Source organism: Sarcophilus harrisii, chromosome 5 (genome assembly GCF_902635505.1).
Source record: "Sarcophilus harrisii chromosome 5, mSarHar1.11, whole genome shotgun sequence".
NCBI lineage: Eukaryota > Metazoa > Chordata > Mammalia > Dasyuromorphia > Dasyuridae > Sarcophilus > Sarcophilus harrisii.
The window spans coordinates 222,796,935-222,810,161 of NC_045430.1; the positions used below are offsets into that span (position 1 = coordinate 222,796,935).

General features: G+C 33.4%; 1 protein-coding gene across 5 annotated transcripts in view; it reads right to left on the minus strand.

The window, feature by feature from the left end:
• CCDC7 (coiled-coil domain containing 7) overlaps positions 1-13,227 on the minus strand; it is a 95,797-nt gene that overhangs the window by 24,347 nt on the left and 58,223 nt on the right. For all 5 annotated transcript variants that reach the window (XR_004229764.1, XM_003771835.4, XM_031939724.1 and 2 more), the window contains exons 9-12: positions 11,835-11,909; positions 8,735-8,810; positions 4,473-4,503; positions 2,376-2,474 (exon numbers count right to left, since the gene is read on the minus strand). Coding sequence is in view for 4 of the 5 variants with exons in the window: in XM_003771835.4 (XP_003771883.2) it covers positions 2,376-2,474; positions 4,473-4,503; positions 8,735-8,810; positions 11,835-11,909 (281 nt within the window). In the remaining variant the exon portion in view is untranslated. The remainder of the gene's footprint in view (positions 1-2,375; positions 2,475-4,472; positions 4,504-8,734; positions 8,811-11,834; positions 11,910-13,227) is intronic.

Consider the following 13,227-nt stretch of genomic DNA (forward strand, 5'->3'; position numbering starts at 1 on the left):
ACATGAGAAAAGTAGTCCATAAGATCCTTTCTGACTCCCAACAATCCATGGGTGAGGCTTCTTACTTCAGCTCAGCATTAATTTCAGAAAAGAATTGAATCAACTTTCCTCTGACTTTGGCCAAGCAATTTCAGCCCTTTCCTTAAAAGCATCTATTTTACTGTGAGAGTTACCACTCCACCTTCACCCCTCAGTAATCAAACTATTTACATGCCAAATATGAAGAAACAACTGACCTGGTTACCCAAGGCAGCTATCAAAAGTCTACTTCCTCTGGGAAGCATTGGCTGGCTCCAAGGGATCTTAGGGTCTTCCCAACACCGGATGGTATCCTATTCTATTCTCCTCCCTCCTCAACTCCTCCCTTTATACAGAGAGTTCTTTTCATGTCACTTAGCCTATAGAATAGTTTGTAGTATTTGCCCAAGAGCAAAATTTCTAGTTATGGGCTTGCTAGGAGCAAGCATGTTGTAGGAGCACAATATTTGATGTTTTGTATAATAGAAGCTGTGACATGGTGAAGTGTGTTATAGTACTATTTTACTGTATATACAGTTACATGTATTCCAAGGAAGTCATATAACAAAATTAGTTTGGTAAACTACAACTTTACTTGGATGCAATGATGAAGCTGGGACTTTAATACTGTAAATATGCCCTTCACTGATGAAAAATACCACTTTTCCCCAATTCTCAAGATTTGTAACTTTTTTGTCTGTGTTTTCTCATTAAACCCTCCATAAAATACCTGCCCAGAAAGGTAATGCCATTCTTTTTCACACACACACACTTCCATTCCCTTCTTTCCACTTACACAATCCCCGTTATAAATCATCTTTTACCTGGACTATTGCAATGGTTTTCCAGTTGTTTTCCACACCTCCATGCTCTTTTTATACCACTCCATCCTCAGCTGCCCATAGTAATCTTAAAGCTCAGGTCTGCTCACATTACTCTAACCTATCCCCTCACTTTATAAATTCCAGGGACTCTTGAAGTAAACAGCAGGTCCTTTTCGGCCTTTGGAGATCTTCATAATCTGACTCCTTACTACTTTCTAGTCTTCTTTCATTGAATCTCCCTCTATGCACTCTAACATCCAGGAAGTGGCCTAATTTCTAATCCTCAGACATGACCCACCAGGGCCATAGTGAATGCCTTTGCATTGACTGACCCCTGGAGCTGCGATGCTCTTCTCCTCATATCTAATTCTAGCTTCCTCGACTTCTTTCAAGACAACTCAAATGCTAATTTCTGTAGGAAGCCTTCCCTGGACCGTTTCCCCTTAATATTATCTCCTACTTACCTGAACATAGTTTCTGTACATAGGTATAGCATATTGTCCTTACCTCCTTTAGAATGGAAGGGACAGGGATCATAGTTTAACCTTTCTTTGCATCCCCAAAATATCATGATGGCTAGCACAAGGTAACTGCTTAATAAATACTGAAAGAATTGCTTCCTTATAATTGGCAAGAATGAGGGGGTGAGAGATAAGAGGGGAGAAATGTTGTAGACTTGTAATTTGGTATAAGAGATTCCAGGTGAGAAAATTTTCTCTACAAATTACAGATCAGCTATTGTTCTGCAGCTTATAGTCTTAAGAGAATTACTTGAGGTACTAAAACTTTGTAACTTAATCAGGGCTGACCAACCATTAGATTTATTAAGTACCTACTCTATGCATGTTATTAAGACATATGTTAAAAGGAAAGAGAACTGACCTCAAAGTTAGGAAGATTTAGATTCAAGTCTTATATCACATATATAAAGATAGATATAATATGTACTATATCAAGAATAATAAATCATACATATCACACACAATATGTAATTTATGGCATGCTATGCATATTTATATGAGACAAGACTTGAATCCAAGTCTTCCCAACTCTGAGGTCAACTCTCTTTTCCCTATAATTTGTGTACTAATGACTTGTAAGTTGTAGGTGTTTAACAGATGCTAAATGAATGAATAAAAGCTATTGTAGATGGCAGCAAAATTATTATAAAGATTTTTTTAAAGTTTTGTTGTTCAGTTGTATCTGACTTCAACCTTGTGGATCATTGCAAATTAGGATCCCACAACTATTAAAATGTCTGAGGTTACATTTGAACTCTGTTCTTCCTGACTCCAGACCCAAAACTCTACTTACTGAGCCACCTAGCTGACTCCTTTAAGTTTACCTGATAATTACTGTAAACTGAATAAAAATAAGTGGCATTGTTTTATTTCATGATTTTTAAAGCAGAACTGTTTCAAAATAAACATGTTAGGGACAACTAAAACATTTTTCAAAATATCTTTTTGATGCTCTATCCCTCCCCAAAGTACTATTTTTATTGTTATTTTTAAACTCTAAAATCATACTAACCTCTATTTTTTCTGGACCCTTGATTTTTTTGAGTTCATTCTCTAAGATAATTTTTTCTTCTGTTACTATATCGAAATCATTTTGAGTCATCTTGTATTTCTAAAAGCAAATGTTATATTGTTATATGACAATGTAAAACTTGCATATCTCAAATTATAGTTGATAGTAATAAGAAATTAATGAAAAAACAAGTATGTTTAATTTTTTATTTTTTAAACAATTTAAGCTCCAAGTTACCCATGTTTGGAGGCAGAACCTATCAGGGTTTGCATTCCAAAAACAAAGATTTTGAAAACCCAGGTCACTCATATACTATAATGAAATATAACTTTGCAGGAATATTACTACATTAAATTTTTTTTTATAAAATAATACATTTTGGGACTTACTTTTTAAAATTACCATGTCCATTTAAAACATTAAATCAGTGCATAACACTGAGAATAAGAGAACTTGAACAAAACTATGAGGAGAAGACAGATGCATTTTCTGGATCCTATGTGTAAATCTCATTTGGAAGTGTCTCAAATTTACTTTACAGATTTTTTATTTTGGTCATTTTCATCAGGTTTGTTATAATATCTTCAATAGGTTAACATTACTTATCTTATTCATTGGTTATAGTAAGTTGGAAGAATTTAGTATATAACTCTCCCTAAACACTATCCCCCCTTTTAAAAATTGCTTATACATGCTTAAACAGTGAAAAAAGGGAAAGCAATTATATAATTAAGAAATCATTTTTGTTCTTTTTTTTTTTTTTTTGGAGAAAAGAGCTTTGTCAAAGTTGGCTTATTTTCATGCACACATTTATCATTAGTTAATCAAATTATCTTTTTCAAGCACTTGTCACCTCTCAGAGTCTGGTTTTAAAATATTTTGTCTGGTTTGCAATATTCAAAGTTATGGTATATGAATATTATGGAATATTATTGTTCTATAAGTAATGATCAGCAGGATGATTTCAGAAAGACCTGGAGAGACTTACATGAACTGATGCTAAGTGAAGTGAGTATAACCAAGAGATCATTGTACATAGCAACAACAAGATTATGTGATGATCAACTCTGATAGACTTGGCTGTTTTCAACAATGAGTTAATTCAGGCCAATTCCAATAGACTGGTGATGGAGAGAAAGAGGACTGTGGGGACCGAATGTGGATCACAATATAGATTTTCACCTTTTCTGTTCTTGTTTCTTGCTTTTTTTCTTTCTCATTTTTTGCCTTTTTGATCTGATTTTTCTTGTGCAGCATGATAAATATAGAAATATGTATAGAAGAACTGCACATGTTTAACATATATTGGATTATTTGTCATCTAAGGTGGGGTGGGCAGAAGGGAGGGAATTGGAACACAAGGTTTTGCAAGGATGAATGTTGAAAACTATCTTTGCATGTATTTTGAAAATAAAAACTATTATTTAAAAAATGATAATAAGACATTGCATTAATCTACAAAAAAGAATGCTATATTCACTCTTTTACTCCCTGACTCTCTATCGAATTCTATCGAACTTTTAAAACAGTATCATATGAGGTCCTTTTGAGTTCTAGATCTATGATCCTACTAATATTGAAGAAATTCCAAATACATTAATATAGATATTTCATTTACTCAAGTGAAATTTTATGAAATAATAATTAGTAAATATAAGTGGCACTGAGAATATCATCACATTTTATATATCAGCAATATATAGTTTAGTTTCTAAAATAAGTCATGGAAAAACAGACTTTATAGCCTAAGAACAGGAAAAAAAAGACAGATCCCCAATTAAAGAGGATATTGTAAAAAATTAGAAAAATTTTACACTGGATATAGCACAATATTAACAGTATAATATACTAGTGCAAGAACTTTAGAAATATCCTGAATATCAAATCAGAGATTTATTCACATCTAAAATTTAGCAATGTTAAGAAATAACTTTTAATACAGGTTAGATTTTTGACAGATTTTTACCAAATAACTAGAGAGCCTTGTATATTTTAAAACAATTCTAAGAACTGTTGAATGTATCAAGAGCAATGTGATGCTGATGCACTTATTACAGGAAATAAGACAATTTCAATTTGAATGAAAAGCATACTTACCACCTCCAGGGATTCTAGGTCATTCATCACTCTGGAGAGAAAAAAACAAATTTCATAAATAAAATACTCTCCATTAATAATTACTACATAAAACCTTAAGTTTACAAGAAGCAAATTTCTGCATATTCTAAATTAAATTTAAATGTCCCACTAACATTCAAGTAATTAGGTTTCTTCATTAAATTTATGGACTAATGTTTTTCTTTTTCTCCTGATCTCTCCTATTTGTCTAAAAAGTAAACTTACTAACACTCCTGCCATAATGATGTCATGGAGCATATAAAAGTTAATATTTAAATTGGACAATTTTACTTTGGTGACAAAAGTACTAAAATAATTTATTGATACATTTTAAGAGTCATAGTGAAACATCATACAGTGCTATCTACCATTATCTTTTATTAACTAAAGCTGGTTTTTTGAGATGTGTGTCTGAATTTGTTAAAACAGTATGTTAAACTCAAGCTCATTAATTTGATTCTTGTGTGTTCTACTTAGGTCAATTGTTTTGATCACATATAGGTTATAGAAAATATAGTATTTGTGACATATTTAACATGGATAGGACTGCTTGCCATCTGGGGGAGGGGGTGGAGGGAAGGAGAGGAAAAGTCGGAACAGAAGTGAGTACAAGGGATAATGTAAAAAATTACCCAGGCATGGATTCTGTCAATAAAAAGTTATCATTATGAAAAAAAAGAAAATAAAATATTATGGCAACAAGAAGAGTATATGATGATCAATTCTGATGGACATGGCTCTTTTCTTTTTTTTCTTTTTTGCTTTCATATGGCATTTTTTTTAAATATCTTTTTATTTACAAGTTATATACATGGGTAATTTTAGAGCATTGACAATTGCCAAACCTTTTGTTCCAATTTTTCCCCTTCTTCCCCCCACCCCCTTCCCTAGACAGCAGGATGACCAATACATGTTAAATATATTAAAGTATAAATTAAATACAAAATAAGTATATATGTCCAAACTATTATTTTGCTATACAAAAAGAATCGGACTCTGAAATATTGTACAATTAGCCTGTGAAGAAAAATTTTTTAAAAGCAGGCAGGCAAAAATATAGGAATTGGGAATTCAATGTAATGGTTCTTAGTCATCTCCCAGAGTTCTTTCACTGGGTGTAGCTGGTTCAATTCATTACTGCTCCATTAGAACTGATTTTGTTTATCTCATTGCTGAAGATGGCCAGGTCCATCAGAATTGATCATCATATAGTATTGTTGTTGAAGTATATATAATGATCTCCTGGTCCTGCTCATTTCACTCAGAATCAGTTCATGTAAGTCTCTCCAAGCCTTTCTGAAATCATCCTGTTGGTCGTTTCTTACCAAACAATAATATTCCATAATATTCATATACCACAATTTATTCAGCCATTCTCCAATTGATGGGCATCTACTCAGTTTCAAGTTTCTGGCCACTACAAAGAGGGCTGCCGCAAACATTCTTGCACATACAGGTCCTTTTCCTTTCTTTAAGATCTCTTTGAGATATAAGCCCAGTAGTAACACTGCTGGATCAAAGGGTATGCTCAGTTTGATAACTTTTTGAGCATAGCTCAAAATCGCTCTCCAGAATGTTGGATGTATTCACAATTCCACCAACAATGTATTAAGGACATGGCTCTTTTCAACAATGAGATAATTCAGGCCAGTTTCAATGATCTTGTGATGATGAGAACCATCTACACCCAGAGAGAGGACTGTGGGAACTGAGTGTGGATCACAACATAGCATTTTCATCCTTTTTGTTGTTGTTTGTTTGCATTTTATCTTCTTCCTCATTTTTTTCCTTTTTGATTTAATTTTTCTTGTGCAGCAAGATAATTGTATAACTATGTATACATATATTGGATTTAACATATATTTTTGCCATGTTTAACACAGTGGATAACTTGACATCTAGGAGAAAAAGTAAAGGAGAGGGGAGAAAATTGGAACACAAAGTTATGTATCTATACATATGCTTTGAAAATAAAAAACTTTATTATTTATATTTATATAAATATACATTTATATTTAAAGTGGACGGAGAAGGAAAAACAATAGCAAAAATATTTATAAAAAATCAAACAGCAAAATTTTTTTTAAAAAAAAGTTTGTTATATTATGTTTCTTGTAGTTGTAGGAAAGGAAAAAAGTTAAAGACAAAGAAGGAAAAACTATTTTTATATGTAATTACAAAAAATAATATACTATTAAGTGAAAAAGAAAAAAAATTAAAATCTCCTAGGAGATATTATCTTTTTTTTATTTTTGACTTCTTATCCCTAGCTTCAAGCATGAGAACATGCAGTAAAAACTTAAAACTTTGTTATTGAAAGATACAATGAAACTGTTTTTAACTGAAAAATAAGCTTTTGGAACTTTAAAACCATCAATTCTTTCTGCACTTAACTTTTAGGAGTAATACCAAAAAAACATGGGTTTATTGAAAAATAAGAACTAAAAAAGCAAAAAGCAAAAAATATAGTATTGGATTAACCTCAACAACCAACTGCATGATGACACTTCCTTTGAATCCCAGACTAACATCCCTGCCTGATCTCCAAAGATGAGATCTACATCTTGTCACAATTTCTTTCTAAACTCTTTTTGAGATATTTTGCACCTGATCTAAGGGAAAATGTCACAAGGATACTGCCATTTTCCATTTATCCCCTCTTCGGGGATACAGTGAATGATTCATTGCATAAGGCATTTTATTTCTGCCTTCACATTTCTTAGTTGTTTTATTGAAGAGACTTTCCATATTTCCTGTAATTGAGTTTCTAGGTCTGGGTAACAAATTGGCAGTTCGGGCTGCCTATGCAAGGATTGCTGTTGATGCATCTACAAAGGTAAGAGACTAACAAATAACAATTGCTTTATTTATTTTTCCAAGAAACCACAATGATAAAATTTTTGCATAGTCACTTTATGTATATCAGTGTAGAACCCAACACTAATTGATCACACAAAATGTAAACACAAAATAAAATACAGACAGGTGGTTTTTTTTTTTCCATTCCAAGCCCATGAAATGATAAGAAGTCTTTTAAAGGCAAAGGAAATGTAAAATCTGAAGACTCTAGGAAATATGTGTCTGCACACAATTCCTAGCTTTACCAAGGGGACTAATTATTAACCCTTGCCACTTACAGTTTGAAAATAAGGAAATTAGAGAATGAATAGGTTTAGATAATGAGCTATGTTTTGGAAAAATTAAGTTGGAGATATTTGGAAATAGAGATAGAGATAGGAAGGTCTATCCAGGTGTTGATTGTATAAATCTAGAGCCTAGGAGAAAGATGAGAACTCAAAACATAGTTTGGAAGTCATTTGCTTAGTGAAAATGATTGAATCAACAGGACTTAAGGAGATCACTACAGAGAAAACATAGAAAAGAGAACCTAGCACAGGACTCTAATCTACACTCACACATAGGGGATGGATCATTTATCTTGCAAAAGCTGATGAGAATAATAATTTAAACAGATAGTAAGAGAATCAGAAAATAGAAGTATTTTAGAGGACAGAATATAAGAGTCAGTCATGTTAATACTGAAAAGAATTTTAAAAGGACGAGAGTTAAGAAAGCACTGAGAAAACTATCTCTTAGTATCAATGGGAGGGGACCCATGACAAGAATATTGTTCTACAAAAGGTTTGGCAATTGTCAATGCTGTAAAATTACCCATGCATATAATTTATAAATAAAAAGCTATTAAAATTTTTTAAAAAAGAATATTGTTCTAGAGTGGGTATGCAAGTAGATATCTATCCCAGGTTCAAGGTACTCTTTTGATCTGTACATTGCTTAGTATAGTAAGTACTTAATGAATACTGTTGACTGAGTGGATCATTCATAAAATGAAATTGAACATTGAAAATGTTCTCTAAGGACCATTGTAGCCCTAGATCAATGATCTGTGACAAGTTAACAAACAGAACGTTATTCTGCCATTAAAAGTTACAAAAATAATATGAACATTTAGAGAAATCTTAGATCTAGATGTAGCGAAACACACAAAAAATTGAAATCATAATAATTCATACATATCAATTATAGATAGGCAAAAGTTAGGTTTATCAATCATAAAGTAGCTGAAGAGGTTACAGTTTGTTATTTTTGTTGCTGTTCCTGGTTGGTTGGCTTTTTATTATGACATTGATTCAATATATATCAGAATAAGAAAGATACTAAAAATGCAGTTAAAATTATCATTCATAAAAAATTTACTTATCTGAATAACTAAAGCTTACCGTTGCAACTTAGTTGCTTGTTTTTCAACTATTTTAAACATTTCTTGAAACTGAAGATACACTGATTCAGTAGATTCTGAGGATTAAATAATAAAAACCAAAAATTCAAAGATTTTTAAAAGCTTAATAAATGTCATATTTCATGAGGAAAGCATGTTGAACCCAATACTGTTTAACTCACTTGGTGTTAAAATGAGCAAAACCAGACACATGGGTATAGAAGACAGTACAAACATATATGCAAAAAAAAAGTTTATTAAGGAATACTTATGGCTAATTTGTTGATATGGCATCAGAGAAAAGTCTAGAATGTTAATGATGTATAGTAACATTTGACGTTGAAAGATCAATATATCTTATAGAAAAAGTCTGACATGCAAGACTAATAATTGAAGTTTTCAATGTATCAACTGATTCAAAGGCTAGCTGTGCCTAGCACAGCATTTAATATTTGTTGATTGATTTATGCTGTTTTTTAAAAAGGGAAAGGAAGGTCTGTATTGTCAGATGTTAATAAAACTCATTTTTTCAAGAAATTATATTCTTTTCCCTGCTGTTATTCCCTAGCTAAGGGGGGAAAATTGTAAGATTATGTTCTCAGGTACATGGTAGCCAGCACATCTGAGGAAGAATGAACTCCTAAGTTAATTTATACAGTGATTTATCTAACTTGGACTGACTTCTTAGCTTCCTTAGGTAACCCCACAGATACAAACAAATGAAGGTTCTCCAAATTCATTTATTCCTATCATTGTTCCCTTGAAATGGCAAATGCTAGGGAGTCACATAAGATTCACACATGAATTCTGACAACCACTGGAAGTTTAGCAAGGCTATCTATATCAGCAATTCACCACCCATAAATAGGATTCTCAATGTGAGACATTCTATGCCTTCTCTGAGTTTGATCTGAATACCCTGGGCTTAGACAAATGTCTTCCTGGATGAATGGAGATCACTGGTTGATGGACAGCACTGGGTCAATAATTAAGAAAAGTGTCCTAGGGATTTACCATTTCAGGTGCTAATCATTGGAGATACAATGAAAGGCCAAAACATGCCCTCAAGGAGCTCATATTCTAAAGGCAACACAACATATAAAAATTGTATACAAAATGTATACTGTGTATAGCTTTATAAGCTCTGTTTCCCGGCACAGCTAGTGGTGCCCTGACAAGTATTTGCACTACTGAGCCATTTATAGAGAAACAAATGAGTATATGATCACCATACTCCAACTTCTATCCTAAATGGTTTAAAGTCCTCTCATTTGGAATAGACAAAAATCTACCCTGGAGTCAGGGGTTCTGAGTCAGAGGGGACTCAAATGGCTGAGTAACACTTCTCAACTATCTCCATTAAAAGATTCAACTCTTTTAGTGAGTCTTTTCCTGGAATCCACAAAGAACTTGATCAACTGAGCCAAGAGACAGCATTTGGAAAGGGAATGGCAATAACTGTGAGTCAAAGTGCATTTAAAGAGAGTGAGCAAAAAAGGAAAACTGAAAGAGAAAAGGGGGAGGATGGTAGAAAACAGAAAATAAGGAGGAAAGTTGAAGAAGGGAAAACAGGGAAGACATAATAAAGATAAGGGGATGAATGAAGGAGGAGAAAAGAGAGAAAAAGACAAGAAAGGTAGGGGAAAGAGAATAAAACAATGAGGCAAGCTGAGAGGAAAAGAGGGAGATGGTGGATAGGGAGAAATAAAAAAAGGAGAAATAGAAAAAGGCAGGAAGAAAGAACAAAGATGGAGGATGGAAGAAGAAGGAGAAGGCAAAGAGAAAAAAATGAAAGAAGGAGGAAAAAGAGAAGAGGGAGAATAGAGAAGAAAGAGAAGAGAAAAAAGGAGCAGCATAGGGAAATGGAGAAACAAAATGCATTCAAGAGCAAGACTTATTTGACTTAACTTCATTTCTTTCTGACAAAATGATTAGACTATTATATGAGGAGAATGTCATAGAGATAATATAGTTAGAATTTAAGTAAGACATGTATCAAAACTTTGGATGGAGAGAAGTGAGTTGAGAGTACAGTTAGGTGGATTTGGAGCCTGAAAGACGTGGATCTGGAGGACTACTTTGCAAAGCATTTCAGATCAGGTATAAGGTAGGTTAGATATTCTCTAAGGTCAACCATTTGCATCAATAGCAACTCTTGAAATTCAGTGATCACCTGATTTATGAAATATTGCATAGAAAAGAATGACTAGAAAGTATGTTATAAATAATTCATTTGAGCCTCACAACAACCTTTTGGGGTAGACTGGGCAAGTATTGTTACTATTAAGGTATAGATGAGGAAACTAGGGATAAGAGATTTTAAATGAATTGTCCAAAGTCCCGTAGCTAGTAAGAGACAAAATGAAGTCTTAAACTCATATACTGATTTTGAAACGTCATTCTATTTTTGTCACCTTCTTTTCTGAACAGATTTCATAGAATTCCAAAGCAGAATGTGCCCCAAAAGGCCATCAAGAGCAACCTATATTGATCAAGAATGCCAAGTTCCTCAAATAACAAACGAGGAAACTGAGGGTCTCAGAATGATCATGTAACTTGCCAAAAGTCCCACAGGCAGTTGACAAAATGATTATCTTGACTCTCAGAGTTCAGAATCATATTATCTCCAATAAATTAAAAAGTACTGTGGCACTATTTTTTAAAGGTCAGTTTGGCATTTGTTTTTTACTATATAATATACTATATAATTTCTACCTATCTTACAGGACTATTCATTAAACCATAAAGTGGTATGCGTAGGAGTGATTATTATTGACATTGCAATTATTGTAACTAACATGATGTAAACTATGGAGTTAGGGCAGCTAGGTGGCACAGTGGACAGAGTCCAAAGTTAGGAAAACTCATCTTCCTGAGTTCAAATTTGACAGCTACCCTGGGCAAATACTTAACCCTGTTTACCTACTTCCTCATCTGTAAAATGAGCTAGGGAAGAAAATTACAAACCACTCCAATATTTTTGCCAAGAAAACCACAATCATGAAGAGTTGAAGACTCAATTGAAATGACCAAAAAACAACAAAATACAGAACTAAATTAAATCAACAAACTATAGCACAGTAAAGCAATTTTAAACTCACCTGATAAAAACACATTATCCACAATGTTCTTGATAGTTTCTATGAACTCGTCATTTTCAAAATTTGCACCATAGTCTGGAAGAAAATGAAATTTTCATCATTTTACTACTACATACAACCATTTAAAAGTAATTATAGGGATAGGGAATGGATCTGTGATTTTATTGGTATAGCAAACTCCCAGGTAAGGAAACCCCCTCCGCCCATGCAGGCCAGGACCTTCTCTGCAACTGAGATAACTTTAGACAAGTGCTCAGAACACTGGGAAATTAAGAGGCTTGCCCAGAGTCACATAGGCAGAGTGTATTAAGAGGCAGATTTTTACCCAGGTCAAGGCTGGTCCTCTAACCACTATACCATACTATTCCTCTTGTAAGGTAAATAAAAGAAATAAAAGACACAGTCCTTACCATCATAGGGTTTATATTCTCATTGTTAAGACAAGATTAATGCACATGAAGCACAAGGACAACGTATATTTGTCTGAGAGATCATAACAGACTATATAGAAAAGGGAGAAATCATAGGGTACCTTGAAGCATAGCATTTAGAGAGGCAAAAAGACAATGAAGAGATTTTAAAAAGAAAGGGCAACATGAACCCCAAAAAGGCAAGGAAACCCCAACCATCATCCTCTAAAGGCTCTGTCTTGGGTCCATTTCTTTACTCCCACTTCTCTACACTGATGATTCATCAGCTTCAATGGGCATTGATCACTAATTTCTCTCCTGAATTCTACTGCCATGTCACCAATTGTCTGTTGGATATTGTTAACTGAATGTCCTATTGTGATCCCAAACTCATTATGTCAAATATCCTAAATCATACTATACATGGTCCTCTTCCAAACTTCTCAATTTCTACTGAATATTCTACCATCTTTCTAGTCACTCAGGTTTGAAACCTTGAAGTTATTCTTGACTCTTCACTCCATTTACCACCTCTATCTAACCTTTTGTCCACATCTCATTAGTAAGTCTATGTCTCATATATGCGCTCTTTTTTTCAATCTCACAGCTATGCTCCTAATTCAAGGCTTCAACATCTCTTGATTATTGCAGTAGTCTGCTAGCATTTATGCAGCACCTACTATGTGCCAAGCACCACAATGCTAAATGCTCTATAGTTATAATTTTTTCATTTGCTCCTCACAACAACCTGGAAGGTACTATTATTCTCTCGATTTTATAGATGAGAAAACAAAGGCTGAGGTAGATTGACTTGTCACGCAGTCACTAATTTGAACTCAGATCTTCCTGGTTCTAGGTTTTGTGTTTTATCTACTCCAATAATTGGTCAATTAATGAATTGGTTTCCTTGCTTCCAATCTCATGTTTCCAATCAATCCCCTATATAACTGTCAGAATAATCATCCTAAAGATTTGGTTATGTA